This window comes from Chenopodium album, chromosome 24 (genome assembly GCF_948465745.1).
Source record: "Chenopodium album chromosome 24, dcCheAlbu1.1, whole genome shotgun sequence".
Classification (NCBI taxonomy): Eukaryota; Viridiplantae; Streptophyta; class Magnoliopsida; order Caryophyllales; family Amaranthaceae; genus Chenopodium; species Chenopodium album.
In genome coordinates this window covers 31,742,875-31,762,116 of record NC_137857.1, presented here as the reverse complement: position 1 = coordinate 31,762,116, position 19,242 = coordinate 31,742,875, and the positions used below count along the sequence as shown (strand labels likewise).

Here is a 19,242-nt window from a genome sequence, read left to right as displayed (position 1 = left end):
TTAAATATCGGCATAACGTTGTTTATGACACCCTTGTTGATATTTGTTTCGGTCTGGGATTTCTGCTCGAAAGGAGGTTAACGTTGGGTTGACTGTTGGGAACGACGAGGCTCTTCGACCAGCAGATGTGTTGCTTTCTTCCTGGGATAGAGGCCTTGATGTATGTGTTGACTTGATGGGGTCTTCACCTTTGACACAATCGGGGTTGTCTGACTTCGTTCCTGGTCGTGTTGTGTCTGCGGCAGCACAACGGAAGCGGGACAAGTATGGGGCGCGTTGCAGGGCTATTGGATATGGTTTTCTTCCTTTCTCCTTTTCTTCGTTGGGGGAATTGAGAAGGATGTTGTTGCGTTGCTAAAGCGGGTTCAGGCGTTCACTAAGACTCAGGATATTGGTGCTTGTGCAACTACTAACATTTTCAGCAGGATCGGGTTCGCTATAGCTAAAGGGGTGGGGGCGCAGGTTGTATCTCGGCTTCCCACTAATTTTTTGAAGGTTGTATGACTTTATCTATTTTTGAGATAGTTCAAGAGTTTTTACTGGGGATATTTACGGTGATCACGCGGTGTCTTGTGCTGGTATTGTGGGCATCAAACATCGGCATAATGTTGTTCGGTATACCCGTGTTGATGTTTGCTATCGGTTAGGGATTTCAGCTAGAAATGAGGTGGACATTGGGTAATCTGGAGGTAACGACGGGGCTCTTAGACCTGCAGATGTGTTACTTTATTCGTGGAATCGTGGTCGCGATGTCTGTGTTGACTTGACAGGGTCTCCTCCTTTGACACAGTCTGGGCTTTCTAACTTTGTTCCTAGATGGGTAGTGACTGATGCGGCCAATCGGAAGCGGGTCAAGTATGAATCCAGTTGTCGAGCAATCAGATATGGCTTCTGTTGAAGCATAAAGGTTTGATGATGAGGAACTTATTAAACTAAAGCAAACTCAACTAATAAAGGTTTTCAAGTGTTTGATTAGTTTAGGTGAAGTTGATTTTGGTGATGGAAGAAGTAGCTGGAGCTAAGAAGACATGAAGAGATCTTTATTGAAGGAGTTAAACAAATTAGAAGAAGAGTTATCTGACAAGAACTAAGTTCTCTAACAAGAACTGAGTTCCTTAACAAGAACGTTCCCTAACGGGAACTTGAAGACAGCAAGCCTAAGTTCTTTGGTGGAACTTAATAAGCTTGGAGCCCAAGTAACCTACCTGAACAAAAGTGCGGCGCAGCAATTATATTTAGTTAAGGTTTTTATCTTCTAGATTATTGTTAATATGTTAAGTAGGTTAATGCACAAAATTTATTAGAAGCGTGACAAGTTTGCTTGGTAAATAAAATAATTTGGAAAATTATAAAAGATAGATTTTAGGAAAAGATTTTCTAAAAAGTTTATTTCCTTTAAATCGGTTTATCTAAAATCTTTTTAACAAATATCTTTTTAATCTTATTTTCTGGAAAAGATTTTATTCCACTTGATTTACATAAAACCGTGTTTAAAGATAAGTTAAGTTAACTTATTTATCTTTTAGAAAACCTACTTTCTATACGAGTAATACTTGTATAAATAGTAGAGAGCAAAATGGTTTTAGGTTTTTGTGAGTTTGTGCGTGGAGAAATCACAATGTTATAATTGAGTAAGTTTACCGAGCTTCTAACTTGTCATATTAGTTTCGGATTTCGTGCATTGCTTACCTATCATACTAGGTATCATACATTTGTATTGGTTGGGTTATTTGGGTGAGTTTATAGTTTGCTTTACATACAGTTTTGTGTAAGCTTCTTGGTGAAGCTGTGAGTTTTGTACTTAAGTGGTACAAGTAATTTGTACTTTGGCAGTACTTGTAGTACTTTGGTGGTACGAGTGAATCTAAGTGTGGTACTTAGATTGGGTAGTATAGGGTCCTATCAAGTAGCAAGTCCAGTGAGGAACTTGTGAAATAAAGGTCCGTGTCTAATAGGTTGTAACTTGGTGTTTGCCCTATTATAGTGAAGTTTGTGTCTTTGAAATCCTTAAGGTAGGGTCGAGGTTTTACTTTCCAGTTGGGCCCTGGAAGGTTTCCTCGTAAAATCTGTGTGTCTTTACAAGTTCCTATATGCATTGTTTATTAATCCGCGAAAAGTAGTCATTAGGAACTCCATACAATTCACCCCCCCTCTTGTATTAATCGTCTCAACTAACAGCTTCCTTCCTTTCTCTTTCTCTTCTCTTGGGGAGTTAGAAAAGGAGGCTGTTGCATTGCTTAAGCGAATCCAAAAGTTCTCGAAGACTCAAGATATTGGGGCGCGTGCTGCAACTCATATCTTTATTAGGATCGGCTTTTCTATAGCTAGAGGAGTAGGGGCCCAGATTGTATCTCGGCTTCCCACTAATAAATAGTAATAGTAATAGTAATAGTAATAGTAATAATAATAATAATAATAATAAAATAATAATTAAATAAAAAATATTAATAATAAAAAAATTAAATAAAATGAAAAAACAGAAGCCAAACTACTGATAAAGTGATAATAACCCAGAAGGGCCAGATCTCCTGATTCCTGAAGTCAAAGTTTAATCTTTTTTGTGACAAAGTGATGACAACTACTTCCTCACTCCTAAATCCTTTTAAATTATCTGTTTCTCTCTCATCACAAAACCCTTCAAACAAATTCAACTTCAAAACTCATCAAACTCTTCAAATTTGCAATAACAAAACTCCTCGATTTTCACGCCCCAGTAGAATTATAGCAGTGATGTCAACAGAGGCTGCTGATCAAAGCAGAATAATTGTTGAAAAGATGAATAATTTGCTTTTTGTTGAGATGGGTGTTGGTTATGATCAACATGGGTGAGCAAATTTATTGCTAATTTCTCTTCTTTTATAAATATAATTAATTTATGAATTTTTAATATTAATTTTAATATGAAAAATTGTTGGGTAATGGTGAATTCAGGCAGGATATTACTTCTGCTGCAATGCGTGCTTGCCGGGATGCTATTTCTTCCAATTCTATCCCTGCTTTTCGTAGAGGTATTCTCCGTCTTTGTCAAGTATTTAGATTGATCAATCTCACACGTATGAATAGTTAAATTGCGAACTTTTTAATGGTTAGTCTAAATTAAAGTAGCTATTACCCCTCCGTACCTTAAATATTGTCCTTGCCGCGTTTGGTAGCAATGTAGCATGTTATGAATAGTGATATGAAGTGTTTATGATGTGTTTAGACACCTTTGTGGCTTTGTGCTAATGTGAATATGTGATGATTGCTATTCTCTATTTATTGATGTGAGATTGTTGAATTTACAATTGTTTGAACTTTGAAGCATCAACTCGTTTTCACTGAAGCAACAGCACTACTCCCTCCATATCGTATTAGAGACCTCATATTTTTAGGCCTCAAGGTTTTAGAAGAGGACTTGTAAAAGTGTAGAGCGGTATTGTTGATTAAAGTTGAACTAAAAGGGAGTGTGATATAATTTATTTATTTATTTTTTCTAGGGGAAGAGAGAAGATATAGAACCATTACTCCATTAGGAAAGATACATGATTAAAAGTGAATAAAACAGTAGTGAATGGTGTATCCTGCCCAAGTAAGAATGAGGCTTTTAAATGGGACAAGAGTTTAAGGAGAACTAATGACTTTGTTTAGTGACTGAGGAAGTATTTGAATTCACTGATGCAATCGTGCAGCATATGCAAAGAGGATTCCAAATCACAAGATATACACCCTAGCTTGGAATTATCAAATGGCCTGTTTTTAATGTAATGCTACACTGGCCAAGTAATTAGTGATCTTCTTGCAAATATTGACGTTTTGAATAAATCGAGAAAACTTTTTTTTATCTTTAACATACTCCTGGAAGACGAACAGTCATGAGGTGGTTAGAGCACTAGTAGCTCAAGTTGAGCTCTATGAAGGGACTTGCAAAAAGCATCGACAAGTTGTTCTTTGCCAAAACATTTGTGACCAAGCGGAATTGTAACGCAGGACACGATGCTTCATGCATGATATGAAGATAACTTGGCATTGTAACACAATATATGATATGTTTTTGGGAAAGTTTGACACCAATTTCAAGGAGAAAATCTAGAGACGTCTCTATATCTTGTATTAGACTATTAGTAGAAAAATTAGGTATTTCTCAAAGCTTAAAGAAATAGAATTGCACCTAAGATAGATGAGATATATGGATGTCCAGTGTAGACATAGTCGTTAACTTGTTACTGCCTCTGGCTATATAAAAAGACATGAAGCCCCACATTGGAGAGTTTTTTTATGGAGGAGAAGGTGATGGTTTCGAGTACCCGACTAAATGATACTAATAGTGACCTTTGGTTGGCTTATTTGTAGTTTTGGACTATATGTGCATGGTAAGTTCTGAGTGAGAGAAGGGTATTGCAGGCTGTCAACGATAGGAAGATACTTGCTGGGGTTGGTATGAGAATATCTTGAAAAATGAGAGATAAAGGGTATGAGAATATCTTGAAATATGAGAGATAAATGAGTGACTATAAGAGTAGAGGTCTCATTTAGCTTCCAACTCTTTGGAGCATCAGAGGTCAATAATGTACTTCTGTTGGGTTAGGAAGATGCCTTAGGGTGCATAACAACTTATTAGAAGTTGTTTGAAAAAGTGGTGAAGTGGTGAAGAAGTCATTGGCAACAACGGGGTATGGTCCAATGATAATTGTGTCATCTATGTAAACAAGAACATAAATAGAAGACATACCTTGTCAGAGAATGGAGGAACATCGGACATGGAGATGTGGGTTTGGTGGGCTTTGAGAAAAGTCCAAAGCTGTTGATACCAAGCTCGAGTAGCTTATTTGAGGCCGTATAATGAGTTTTCGGGGAACGCACATGAGAGGGATGACTCTGAGAGGATTCAATGAATCTGGGTGGTTTAGCTATGTATATATCTTTCGTCGAGGAACAAAGGTGGAGGATTGCTTATATAATTCAGAGCTTTACAACCCACTCAATAAATTGTCTCAATTCACAACATTTTGCATGAAATGCGGTGGAAATCCTATGTCTTGCAGCTCCTAAAACTCTTGGGCGAAATCCCAAGTAAAAAAATAGTGGATGGTGTATCCTACCCAAGATAGATGAGTGGAGTTAGAAAAGGCATGTTGGTATCCCATGTCTTGTAGCTTTAAGAAACAACAAGCACTTGCTACCTCATAAATTGATACAAACATATATAGAGCCATGTATCTCAGTTAAGTCCGTGTTAAGCTTTCTCCACAACCTAGCAGTGTGACAGTCTCTTGTTTTTTCACTCAAACATGAAGCATGTTGTCTTGTCAATTCACGAGCAGCTTAATCCTCTCGCTTGTTTTTGACAACTTGTGTTCTAGATTGGACTCAATGACTCACCCCTATGGTCGGCTGTTTTGCAGGAGAATGTTAAAGATAAACTCATGTATTTCTATTTTGTTTACTAACTCCATGTTTGTTAAGATGTTACAGTATAACGTTATTTAAACCACATATTAAGGTAATTCCACTAGCTCTTGGAAAGTATATAGGGTGTACTCCTGATATCCTCTTTATATATGATGTACATTTGCTTCAATAAATAAAATTTGATCATATCAACACTTCTTTTCTCTTGATTCACATTGTTTCCTGACTTTAGAAGCTAACCCTGTGTGCTTTTAAGGGGATTGGTTAGCCTTTGGGGCTTGGGCATTAGATTGGAGCTCAAAGATGTTAGCCTCATGTGTTGGTGCTTTGTGTACCCTTCGTAGAATAAGCAGATTAAGCACACCAAAATCACTCTTATGAAAGGTCAAAAGTTTTCAGAACGAGTTATCTCATTGCCAATTTTTAGGATTCATATAAATATCCTATCTATCTCTTTTAGATAACCAGGCTTGCAAATCAGATTTTTCTACCAAATTACCAATCAAGGGTTTGAATATAATGAAAATAAATGTGAAGAGAATGAAGGAAACAATTGATATTTGGTCTGGCAGTTATTTGGATGTTATCAGTGTAAAAGGAGGGTGGCTTTGAGTAATGTAATTCTAATGATAATTGTTTATTTATTCTAGGCCTTGCACAGAAGGATACTTGAATCTGGACATGTACATTTATGTAAGATGCTTATTATCCTCTTGATCTGTCCGTTTGTATTCAATGAGATGCTTCTCTGTTGGAAAGATAAATCTAAAAATAGGAAATCTACACAAGCTACAAGTTTTGCTTATAGGCCGAACCGTTTGAATGCCATGCTAATGACCCACCTCTTCTTCCTGGTTATGAAAACCGACAACTGAGTCACCACCTTGAATTTCAAATGTGTTGTAATATCATGACTGCCACACACTGTTGTGAAATTATAGGTGTCAGAGTCCCTTGGTTTTTGTATGTTTGATGGGTGATTTATAATTTGATGGCAGGCTCTATACCAGGTGTTTCATTTGAGCAAATGAAACTGCAAATTAAGCTTGGAGTACCCCAATCTCTTCAGCAATCTCTGGACATTGAGAAGGTCAAATCTGTGTTTCCATAGTAAGTATTAATATTCTAACTTCATATCTTGCTTTTTAGCGCAGTTGTAGATAAAAGTTTTGTGTAGTGATATTTCTAATTCTATCTGCATTCTGGTAATACTATTCTAAAGGGAATGCTCTTGTTTGCTCATTCCAAAGGCATTAGGAAATTGGGACTGCAGTTAATTGACATATTCTTACAATATATGAAGTATGAGATGCATTCTTACTCGTCAAATATGTAGTCCCCTTGTTTTATTTGTATAATTGTTTCATATTGACTTTAATTGTTTGCCAATGCACAACTTAGACCATTAATATATCTAATTATCTAAAATTAAAATTTATAAAATTTGATAGTATGCATTGAGACATTACATATTAACATTTGTTTATATATACTTCAGAGTAGTAAAAAAACATGGTCCAAGTACGACAAGTGAATAGTGCAAAAAGTCAGTATGGAATCATTATTAAAAAAAAAAAATATTTGGAGGGAATAGTTGTTAGGTTTGGCTTAATTTCTTTCAATTTTGTTCTCTATGCATAGCCAACACCTTGCAACAAACAAGATGCTACATTATGAGTTTTAATTTTTGGTTTATTGTGCATGTGACTAAGTTTTATAGTCATGAAAGCAGCTAATTTGGATGCCTTCTTATTTATGGTAATTTCAGATACTTGTAAATACTAAGGGACTGAGAAATTTACTGTTGGAGATAATGCAAATAGCAAATTCCGTTTTCACAACATTAATGCTAAAGTTTGGCTTGCTTGTTATTATTATAAAATTGTAATTTGGATCTGTTTCAAACAGACTGTTTATATTGTGTTGGTTTTGCAGTATTTCTTAACTTTTTATGTAACTTGCCGAAATTTGGCTTGGCAAGTTTAAACTTGTTAAAAATGTTACTGATATTACATTGTGCTATTACATAAGAATTAATTTTTTTGGTTTCATTGTTTTCTGCAAAAGCAGTGGAAAAATCCTGGATGTTGAAGTTGTCGATGGTGGACTCATATGCTCAAGTGGTGTTCATGTGGAAGAAATGGGAGATAAAAATGATGACTGTTACATTGTTAATGCGGCTGTTTACGTTGGTTACTAAGAACTATATATTCTTGTCTGGCTTTCTGATACTCTGAGGTTAGTTGTCATCTGACATTTTGATATAAAACATTTTGTAGTACTAAAATATATGCTTAGTTGTGCATTTATGACTATGAAGGTTGGCAAATGAAGCTGGTAGTGTCACATATCACCAAACTTTATGCTATTTCCTATTGATTGGCTATATTTCTGTTTCACATATCTGGTGGTATGCATGTTAGGCTTGTGATTATTTACAGTCATTTTTGTCTTTTCCTTAAATACATGGAAAATCGTAAACCATGTGTTCACAAGGGTGAATAAGTCAATAAATTGTAATCTTCTCAGGGTTTTGATAACTATGCCAAATCAATTCGGAAGAATGAAGATGGACTTGCTGTACGTGTGTGTCTGTTTTGCATGTGAACATGAACATCACTCTCTGTGGGTGTCTGTTATTTTTTTAGTTACTCTGACTTTTTCACATTACTCCATATATAACATGTATGTTCATCTCATTGATGCAATTGGAAAAAGGCGTTGCCATTCTGATACCTATTGATCCCTTTCCTGCATGGGCTGCATCTTGTTGGTTCTGAATTGAAGTTTTATAGAATTAGTAAATTGGGCAAGAAACCACCACCCCTCCCCTCTCAAACAAATAAATAAAACTCCATAATTTACTTATGCAATACACAAACACAGTACAGGCAGTACCATAGCATCAAGTACTCAATCAATAAACATTAAGTTTTGTACAGCAATAGTTATTTGTGCCATTTCTGATGACAGCAGGAGAAGAAAAGAAAAAAAAGGAACATTGTACTTTTATTTTTCACCCCCTCCACTCTTTACTAGGGAATGCGAAGAAAAATAAAAATATTTACATACATTGTCTTCAGCCACTTTACATGATTTTACCAATCAACAATCAGTTTGTGGAAGTTTCTTTTAGTGTATAGTAGTGAAAATATGACAATTTGTTTGGATCGTGTGGAGAAAAGAAAGCTTGAATGACTATATAGGATGGAGGATGTAGATTTTAACCCGAGAATTATAATCTCCTCCCCCCTCTCCCCTCTCTCAAAAAAGAGAAAATGTTGCTGCTTTATTTGTATTCATGTACGTAGAAGCTTGTAAGTATTGAAGATTTTGAGGAGAGCCTCAACACCCTTCTAGAGAAGTATGAAGCCGATGAATGTGTAAAAAATAGGCCCGTAGGCTGGAAAAATGCTTCTGATAACTCCTTTGTCATTTCTGGACGTATTTCTGGTCACTTGAGGGGATCTGCAATAGAAAGGAAACCATTTGAAGATAGTTGGAAGAGTGTTGGTTTTGCAAATCCTAATTACTTACTAATTCCTGTTCTCTTTTCCCTGACATTATTTAGGGGTTGAACTGTTGCAGTTCAAGTTGCAATCTGTATGTTTATGATGCCTTAAATGTAGTAAAGTTAAATATGTCAAAGTGATGCTGGTTGTGAAACTTTTGAGTTGTGACAAAATTGATGATGCTGCTGCTTTTGGTTCAAATGTTCAATGCACATTAAACTCAATTGCGAGTCTTTCTGTTAGATAATTTTGTGATAGATGTTATTTAGTAATATTAGAAGTATATGGTGGTGCCATGAGAGATATAGCTGGGGGATGCATCCTGGAAAGTGAGATGGAGATTTTTGTTTTCGAAGATAATTTGATTTGGACAAGGATTATTTCTGACAAAAGAGTAGGATTCAAATGCGATATTTTCTGTATTGGACCTTTGGAACATACAGCGTACATCAATATGGACATAATATTGTCACTCATCCTTCGAGAGCAACATATCAAGCTAAAAAAACAATTTTTACCAAGATACACCTATGAACTCCTTATTTCCTATGATGACAACATGAAGCATCAATAATATCTTTTTTCTTTCTATATTTTCCCTTTACCTTTCTACCATCTTAATGATTTGATAAATCAACATAAATTGCAACCTAAAGAAAGAACAAAAAGACTTTGTTCAGAGTCTGGGGTGGAAATTCACATGAGTAGAGCGGCATATAAAAGCTCATTCCAAGTGTCTGGCAATCCAGGGAGGCACCAGTGGCTGCAGTCTATGCCACTGTGATCGCCGCTGTAGGCCTCTGGATGAGCATCTTTCCTCAACTGTGATAACGTTGTTATGTCAAGCAGGAAAGCTGGTTTCTTCATTGTGCTGATTACTTTCCTCACTATGTCTGCTGCTGGAGGTGAGCCTCCAGGGTATATTGAACCTGATAGTGGTTCTGCCTCCCCACTGCAGCTCTTTGAGGCCCCATGCCACTCTCTGGGACTGTCATACAAAAGAAAATTTGCATTATTGAATTGTTCTAGCACTCTTATCAGTAATATCATAAATATCCTGTTTTCTAGCATATATCTGATCAACAACAGGATTCAGCATAATGATTGGTTGATTGACTGATTGTGTTTAATGCAGTGGTTGGCTGTCTGTAAAGACAGTCATTAGAACACAAGAGGGGCAGGGGGTAGAAGTTTGCTTAAAGATATGATTAAGGAGTTTTACCAAGGTTTTCTGCAGTAAACATGTGTTTTGGAAATTACGATATACAGTATAGCACTATAGCTTAACTTATTGCCCCTTCCTCCCTCCTCTGGGATTCTAAGACTTTAGTGTTGGATGTAATAAACGCAGCAGCTATGAAACAAACACTTAGGGATGTTGCTATCTTTGTACTAAAAATATATACATTCCCTTATCAGTTATAAGTTATTCCCTTTTAGCATGTATGGTTGCTGTCCCAATATAATGTACTCGTAATTGCTTTCTAAGTGGGTTCCTTTATCTTTTGACTGCAATGTCTGAGTGTCCTGATTGAGTTCCCAACTACCATGTCACTTCTCTGCTCCATAAACAAAAGGAGAGATAGGACTAAAATAAGGTATAAGGGAGACAGAGAAGCAGCAGACAGAAAATGAATGATAGATGATTTTCTGCTGCTGTGTTCTTAGTTCTGTAGGGTACATAGACAACCAAGTCCAGGTACATGTAGACCTGTCCATGAGCTGGTGAGCTGAAAATCAAACCAGTGCAGGCACACAAGCCAATTTTGGCCATGGCTCACAACTAAAAAAAGCCCTGTTTCAAAATCGGTTCAGGGCAGCTTCACGCTGCACCTCACCTGAACTGTCCTGTCGATTAGGAGCTTATTAGTATAGTTCATGGTTGATAAATGATTATCAAGCCATGATAGGGGGCAATTAGGCAAGCTGTCATAGAGCAGCACAACTTGTAAAAGAGAGAAAAAGGCATAAAACAACTAGACAAAATGAAATCTTACTCATAATGGGTAGGAGAAATGCCCTGGAAAAAGACTTTGGTTTTGGATGGATCAACATTGTTATCAACCCATCTAGCCCATGTGGTTAACCCTTTATTGAAGGCGGTTAGCCGGTCCATATCCTTAACAACTTTGGGCCCATCTTGTATATAATCCCATCTGCAATGTATATCACAATCAACAATTTATTAACATTAATTAACATATAATTGGGCAAGAATTAAATAAGCTTCTAATGGATTAAATTTGGATAAACTCTTTAATAACTGTCTTTAATTTTGAGGTGGGTCCGAATCAAACAACCTTAAATATTAGTCGATTTGTACTGGTCCACTATCATTTCCTTGGACAATTTGTTTTGCTACTTTACAATCTTGAAAATATGATCTTTGATCTATCAACGTCGAATTAAAATTATCGTTTTCGAACTAGTGATGTTATCCCTAGATCACATGCCAAACAATGGAAAATAGTGACTTCTTTAAATATTTACTTAGTCTATACATGATTTGATAATGATTATTTTGATATAAAATGTGGAAACACTTCTTTGACAGTAAGAACATAATTCATTACTATATACACACCCTTAATTTCGAATTAGATGTTATAATGTGTCCAATTATTGATTTAATTCTTTTGAAATGTTGACGTGATCAGTTCATGTTCCCATCTCTTTCTAAACGTTGTAACAATATATGTGACCATTGTATGAATAAAGCGCGAATAAAATAACGCATGAGTATATGTTATGCAGGGTGCCGAGGGTGAGGGGGCATAGGATAAGAAGAGTAGGAAGTTACCCTTGTGATGCTCCGGTGTGAAGCCACCAATGCCATGTATTGAAGATGAGTACATCCATGTTTTTCCATACACTGCCTCCTTCGATTGAGTCTAACTTGAGAACTCGTCCAATTGGCTCTTTAATTATGTCTACTATGTAAGTTGTATGGTACAGTTGCACACTCACTCCATATTCCTGCATCATCCATCACATATTGACATTAAGCATTTCATTGTAGATGTAGGTAATTGAATGTAACATTCACATGGATAATTAATGAATTGACCAAGTTTTTGGCGATACTATCACACGCTATGTATATTATAAGACAATAAAAGCTACTAACAAATTAACAATAGAAGAGTACGTAACATTGATTATGAAATGAAAGGTCACGTTGATCTTGACGAGTAAAAGTGAGATCATCTTATATAATACGTGCTTTGTCTTCTATTTCTAATTTTCTACAATTGACTACGATATCTCAAGGTATCTATCAAACATTTACTTGTGAAACTAACACAATATTTTTTTGAGCATCTTATAAGCTTTTTTTTATAGAGTCTAAGGGTCTGTTTTGATTGACTAAACTGAGCTGAACTGAACTGAACTTATTGGAGCTGAACTGAACTGAATATTTTATGAGTGAAGGAAATTAAGAACTGAATTGAAATGGAAATTATCTAAAGAGAACAGGCCCTAAGAATTGCATTTGTACACTTTGGGTAGGAAGTTTTTTTCATTTATTTTCCTAAGTTGTAGAGGTCCAATTCAATCGACTATAGCTTGACCTAAAACAAGTTTATTTTAGGTTTTTCATTTATTTTCCGAAGTTGTAGAGATCCCAATTCAATCGACTATAGCTTGACCTAAAACAAGTTTATTTTAGGTAGGCAGTTAATACTTAACAATTAGAAAGCTATGAAATCCCTAGTTGTGGTAAATAGATCAGCATATGGTCATGTGAATGAAGGCATCTATTAATTTTGGATCAGTTTATCATCAATCTCAAGATCTAACAGTAAAAATTGGTACTTAACTATGCATTAATCTCCACATGTTTAATGAACAAGAGCATCTTCTTCTTAATTGCTTGAGGCATTATGTATTGGATCGGATTTTCTTGACTTGAAGAGCCATAACAAATTAACTATAAGACACATCAAGAAAATTATATTAAGAGTTTCCATCCAAATAAATTTTGGTTACTTGCTCAATGATTGCATAGCGAAGGTTCTCCTAACCAATTATACCTAAAGAAAAAATGTACCACAATCTTAACAAATTCCTTTAAATAGTTGCATCATTATGACGCTATTCGTTATCATCATTCTTTATTCATAAGGGTATTTTAAAAAGCTGTAAATTGCCTTCAAATTGTTCCTAGTTTTCGTTCTAGGCTTGTAGCACGTACATACTCTCGTCTAAACATAACAAATACTAATTCGTTCCTTAATCGTAGATTATAAACCGATCCAATTTTTCATCTTTGAAGATTTTTGTGGGATATAGGAAAAGAGTAATATTATCATGTCGGCATTAGTGTTGTGTTTGTGTACAACCACTAGTCCACTATTTTGCTACAAGTCACTTAACATAGAACGGGTAATTTTTGAGCCCTTATAATGGACCACTTGAGCACATCTTACTAGTAGTGGTATTATACTAGTATACTACTTTCTAATAATAGTATACTACTCAACTTTCTAATAATTCTAACAATCACTTTCCTTTCTTTTCCCTTAAAAATGCATCTCTTAGCTTGCCTTTTCATGTCTAGACCACTAAAAAATACGAGAAACTCCAAATTTATGACAATGATGAACGAATTTTATGTGTCATCGTTCCATACTTTTATGTAATAAATCCAAAAAGGCCTCCATATCACTCTCAATTGGTGCAAATAATATCTTCTTTTCGTTTTTGTAATACAATAGACCTCGTCCGTCCCATTGAACTAAAAGACTTATCACTTACACACTCTTAAGGTCCGAATCAAAACCCCAACAACGATCATTGAGTTATCCGTAACCCCTACCCTGTTAGTCTATTACTAGAAAGATCAAACTCTGGACTTCCTCACCTTGTAAGGGAGATGTTTTTAACACGCTAAAATTGAATTATAACACAATTGTTTATTAATACATTGTTCTATACTCTTCTCATATGGAGTAATGTCAATATTAGTTTTCGTGCAAGCACTACTTCTAACAATTATGATAACTTTCTGGTAATGATATGACATCGTTTAAGATAGATATAACAAGAGTGAGCATCACAAAACACAAGTTAAAGAACAAAAAAGGATGCAACCTTGATACTTATGAAATATCATGGTGTATAACATAAGATGGGGGTTGCAGCTTTAGACAGAAAGATAGAAGCCTTTGGCTGTTTATAATCTGTTATGAAACAGTGGACAGTAGCACATATGAATAGTGGATGGACCTAACTTAATTTCCATTTTAGCTGTCCTACATGTTAGTATGGTTGCCCTTTGTCTATTTGTCGGCAGTTCATACTTGTGTCTAACTACTAGAAACTTTTATGTCACACTTTTTTTTTTTTTTTTTTTTTTTTTTTTTTTATAATAATACGTATAATATATAGTTGCATCTTTATTTGCTAATTAATTTGTTACTTATTACAGTATATTATCATGCATGTTGCTTTTGTCTATATATTAATGGCCTTGTTATCCAATAGCATAGTGTAAACTTAGCTGTATAGAGAGCTTATGGCCTCATATTCATATTTATTTTATTTAGAGTGGATTTTCAATCTTCTTTTAGAGGAAAGTTAAGCTTTTACAGTATGTTATAAAATATATGACAATAATAGAAATAACTTGTAGCGAAATCGAATGTTAGATAAGATAGATAGTAAATGACAATAATTAGCATAAATGACTGTATTTGTAATTCTTTTGAACAAAGGTTCATGATATTAGAAAGTTTACTTTATAGCGCATGTGTTTCTACTATTGTTTTCATTTTTTTCCACAAAAATCACCTATAATTGTAGTCCATGGATATTAACATTTAACAAGATATTTTTACAAGTTTACGTCTAATCTATACTTAGAATCATACCATTCTATTATTTAAAATCCCGTACTAAATAAGCTATTAAGAGTATTAACTCAATTCTATGTATCAAGGGACTTTCAACGTGTCCAAAATTGTATATATGGAGGATATTCTAAGAAAAAAAAATGTTAATCCACGCTCTGAGATGGGGTAACCTTTCATTATCGCATGGTTAGGAGTCCAAGGACTAAAACAAACCTCCCATAATTGAACCTTATACTATTCTATGGCAAATTTGCAACACAAAAATACTATGCATCCAATAATGATCTATGTTGGTTGGGTCTACCATACCATTGCATGGTGTAGAAGCTACATAAACATAATATTGCTTGATATGGGCAACTTCTATAATAATATTGGATGCACGAGTATTTCTCACTTCAAAATCATGCCGATTTATTATCCATGAACTATTATCTTATTCTTAGTGGAATTTAAAGTGAATCAATTACAAATTGCAGAAATTAAGGAAGTACAGAATAAAGTTATTCTTCTATGACTAAATATCTGATATTGTAGCAGCCAAAATGGAATTATATGTTTGTATACATATTGAGCAACTAACTTATTAGATAACATTATAGGGTAATTTTACGGAATTATATCTATGAACTGATATTAAATCTTGTCTATATCATTGTCTTTTATAAATTTTAATTAATTTTTCTAAAAACATTTAGCTAGTAGGGGTAGAGACGTAAAGTTTTGACTCTAATAAAAAAAAATAAAAAAAGAAGAATAAAGAAAAAAAACAAGATTAATATGCTAAAGACAATGGTAATTAAGCTTTTGGACCTAAGATGTGTACCTGACAGAAAATCAAGGGAGAAATTCGAAAAACGACAACTTGCAACCTTATGATTGAACCATTGAAAAATAACATATCTAATTTACCAATATACCCCCTATAACTTTAATAATTACTTGTATTTTTTTTATTTTCCTACTAGTAAAAACATTGTAGCATAATTTGTGGTCCAAGTTACAACTATATTTGTAGGATTATGGTAAACCCCTATAACATGGGTATTATTTGAACTTACGCTCTCTATCACTTAAGTATGGAGAGAATGCTATGCGTAAAGCGTAATCATTACTCGATATTCATTTCTTTAAATCATTGCCGTTTATGGCTCTCTACTCGTAATTGTTCACTACCCGTAAACTCAATACGTAACGAATTGTTTACCTATCGTTTTCCGATAAACTGATACATTTCATACCACATTCTAAAAGTAACTGATAGTAGTAAATCACTATCAGTAAAACATCAAGTAATAATTTTATGACAAAAAAGTTGAAAAGCAAAAAAATTGAACAATTAAATAATAAAAAGTTAACTGACCTCAAAATTGACAGAGTAAATAGCGCCCTTCCTCCCCATTGTATACTTAACTTGAGGCGCCGACGCATGAACCATACAAGTTAACGAGTTCCATTGATTCAGACTCAGTGAGTCACCCACAAACATTATAGTCTTCCCTCTAAATCTCGTCAAAAATTCCACCCCGTCAAATCTGCCAATATCACACAGGTCGATAATGTAATTTGAACCAGTAACGTGACAACTAAATAAAAAAAACCCGAGCGAGTAATAAAACAGTACGTACCTCGGGAGCGAGCAATCGTCGGGGCTCCAAGCATACTGGAGGTAAACCTTATCGGGTCGACCATACTTAAGACAGTCAAATTCAGGGTTAATAAAAGGGCAAGTAGAGAAATTATAAAGAGGTGAAGAACCACCATTAATGTTGAAAACCCATTTTCCTTGGAACAAATTACAACTACCCATTTGCTGTCTTCCTCTTAAATGGGAACCTTTTTTGTTAGAATGGTGAGGTTTTTGTGGTTTATGATTATAAAGTGCAAAACTTTGTTGAAAAACAGAGGAAAACAGAGAAATAATTAAGAAGAAGAATAAATGAAGAATTTTATTAATCTTCATTTTATTCTTCTTCATTGGAGAGTGAAGTGGGTAGTAGTAGTATAATAGTAATGGTATAAAAAGATGTTGGTTTTTGGGTTTTGAGCTTTTTATAGAGGTTGGAAGTTTGGGTTTTTGTTTTTAATTATTTTTTTATGGAATTTTTTTTCTTTTAATTTTTTTCTTTTACTTTAATTTTTTATATTTCATTGATTCACATGGGGTTATGTTTGTTAAGAGAGACAATGATGATATTTAATTTTTTTATTTTTTTTTTATTTTTTGGAGGGTGTGACTTGTGAGTTGGGAAAGTGTTGGTGAAATTTTTGGAGGGGTATGAGGTTGTGTGGGGTTTATAGTGTGGGAAAGATGGCGTGGGATTTAAATCCACGGGCCGTTAAAGACCTGGATTTGTAGCTGTTTAGCTCTTGTTCACTAGTGTCTTTTTATGGGGTACATTGTATAATGAATCACTTTATTACGGTGTTATAACTGATAGAGAATATACGTGAATAAAGATTAGTAACGAGGTAAGATTCAAAAATTAAGAATTAGGTAAAAAGAAAAAAAACTAATGTTATATATTTACACTTAGACAGTTCTGTTTTATATATTTGTGGAATTTCCTTAAAAAAAATATAATTGTTATACGGAGTAATATTTAAGTAAAGAAAAAGCTATTAGTTAAAATTTCAGATGAGGTGATAATTTTTGTGTATGTTATTTTTTATTTTTTATTTTTATTTTTTATTATTATTTTTTTTTTAAGAAATGTGTATGATACTAATGCACCAATTACCATTTACACATTTTCAATCAATTTTTATTGAACTTTTTTCTTACACTTACTCACCTTATTTTTCCCACGTTCTTTTTTTTAACCATGTTTTTCTTTTATTCACTCCTTTCAAACTTTCTTATACAAACAAAGTATACAATAATTCTATGATTTTGGAAAATGATGGGATGGAGTATATACTCAATACGAAGTATTAATTAGGGATGATAGTAAGAAGTTAAAAGTTAGAATAAAGGAGAAGGTACAAAAATAACTCTTTTTAATGTTCATTCATTTAGATGGCTAACTTGCTAGCTCTTTTGTTGACTTTATTTACCTTACCTAATTTTTGTTTTAATAGAAAGTTGTGAAAGTTGTAATTGGTGAAATTGTTAAAGAGATGACTTATTTAGAGTATGGGTATCTAGATATATAGTTCCCAATGAACCGTGAGAGGAGACAATTCGGTAATTACGCTTGTGATAAGATCTACTATATACCCTTTATTTCTCTAGTTAATTGGTAAACTAGTTCACTTAATAACTTGGTTCGTCTTAACATCTACTACGAATTTAAACTTGGTTCGTCTTAACATCTACTACGAATTTAGGTATGGTCTACCATTTTTGTTTTATAATTAATGTAAACACTTTACCTTTTGCCCCAAAACGCCGTAAGCTATTAAACATTTTACGAAAATGACATATTGTTGACAAACGATAAACTCCAAATCATAGAACTATCAAAGTTTAATAGAGAAGGACATTATAGAAGCACAACAATCAGATTCAATTTCTTTGGAATTCCGCAATTGTCTATTTAAGACAAACGTTTTTGTTGCCTCTAATTGCAAAGTGTGGTGCTTGTGCAGTGCATCTTCCTTAATTTTTTGCTTGACTATTAAGTATTTTGGCTTATCAATCAATTATAATTCGCCAATAATTCAAACTTTATACAAAAATATTCCTGGAAATTCTACTGTTTAGAATATTCATGCAGTATGTCATAAGTTTTTGGTACACATTGTAACTCATACCATTCTTATAAAATTTGATTCAAAGTCATAACTTGAATTTAAAGCCTAATGCATAAATTTTTACTAACTAAATGTGTCGTATTTTGGTCCACCAATAGGCGTTATTTCAACCTTAAAACGACATAAAGAGAGTGCAGTGTATGTATAGTAATAAGATTATTAGTGACTAATTTGTGTACTCCGTACGTTTATACCTAATGATATACACCATAATGCATAATTATTGTTGTGAAATAGTGACATAAAATAATTAGAGTTACAGTACACTACTGACTAACATACACTAGTTTTATACAAAAGAAGGGCATTTTATATTATGATTTGCCAAAGTTTGGTATGAAATTAAGGAATAACGACGTGAACATTTTATTGCTTTTGGACTATATTCTATGGTCAACTCTTTGTAGGCGCCAATTGCTCGAATGTGTTCACGGGATTATGATCTTTTCTTTATTTTTCAATGTGATGAATTTTCAATATTTCATGGATGCAAATCATGCAATAATAATATAAGTAGATTGTACACTATTTCGAGGCTAAGGAGACAAGAATATGTTGACAAATGGATTTGATTGTTATTGTACTTATGCTCCGTGAATTATAATCTGCATGAACTGCCTTATCTTTTTTTCTTTTTCGAGAATTTGGAAGAAAAACATGCAAAAAGAGTTCTATGGAGTACATTAGTTCGAATCGCAATAGATCACCAGTTTGCATTTTGGCGGTTAGCT

General features: G+C 34.1%; 2 protein-coding genes across 5 annotated transcripts; one reads left to right on the top strand and one right to left on the bottom strand.

Moving 5' to 3' along the window:
• The first annotated feature begins 2,533 nt into the window (after positions 1–2,533).
• On the top strand, positions 2,534–11,794 carry LOC145612588 (uncharacterized). 4 transcript variants are annotated; one of them, XM_081667932.1, is made up of 5 exons: positions 2,534–2,825; positions 2,932–3,008; positions 6,387–6,498; positions 7,456–7,626; positions 11,655–11,794. In XM_081667932.1, the coding sequence occupies exons 1-4, from the start codon at positions 2,572–2,574 to the stop codon at positions 7,586–7,588; spliced, it is 576 nt and encodes a 191-aa protein (XP_081524058.1). In that variant the 5' UTR covers positions 2,534–2,571; the 3' UTR covers positions 7,589–7,626; positions 11,655–11,794. The 4 variants fall into 4 exon arrangements, with proteins under 4 accessions (XP_081524058.1, XP_081524057.1, XP_081524056.1 ...); XM_081667931.1 differs by lacking the exon at positions 11,655–11,794 and adding an exon at positions 10,036–10,211; XM_081667930.1 differs by lacking the exon at positions 11,655–11,794 and adding an exon at positions 7,918–8,125.
• On the bottom strand, positions 9,296–16,805 carry LOC145612587 (protein trichome birefringence-like 38). Its single transcript, XM_081667929.1, has 5 exons — positions 16,384–16,805; positions 16,119–16,290; positions 11,701–11,876; positions 10,898–11,056; positions 9,296–9,888 (listed from the first exon to the last, which is right to left on the bottom strand). The coding sequence occupies exons 1-5, from the start codon at positions 16,731–16,733 to the stop codon at positions 9,597–9,599; spliced, it is 1,149 nt and encodes a 382-aa protein (XP_081524055.1). The 5' UTR covers positions 16,734–16,805; the 3' UTR covers positions 9,296–9,596.
• Between the last annotated feature and the right edge of the window lie 2,437 nt (positions 16,806–19,242).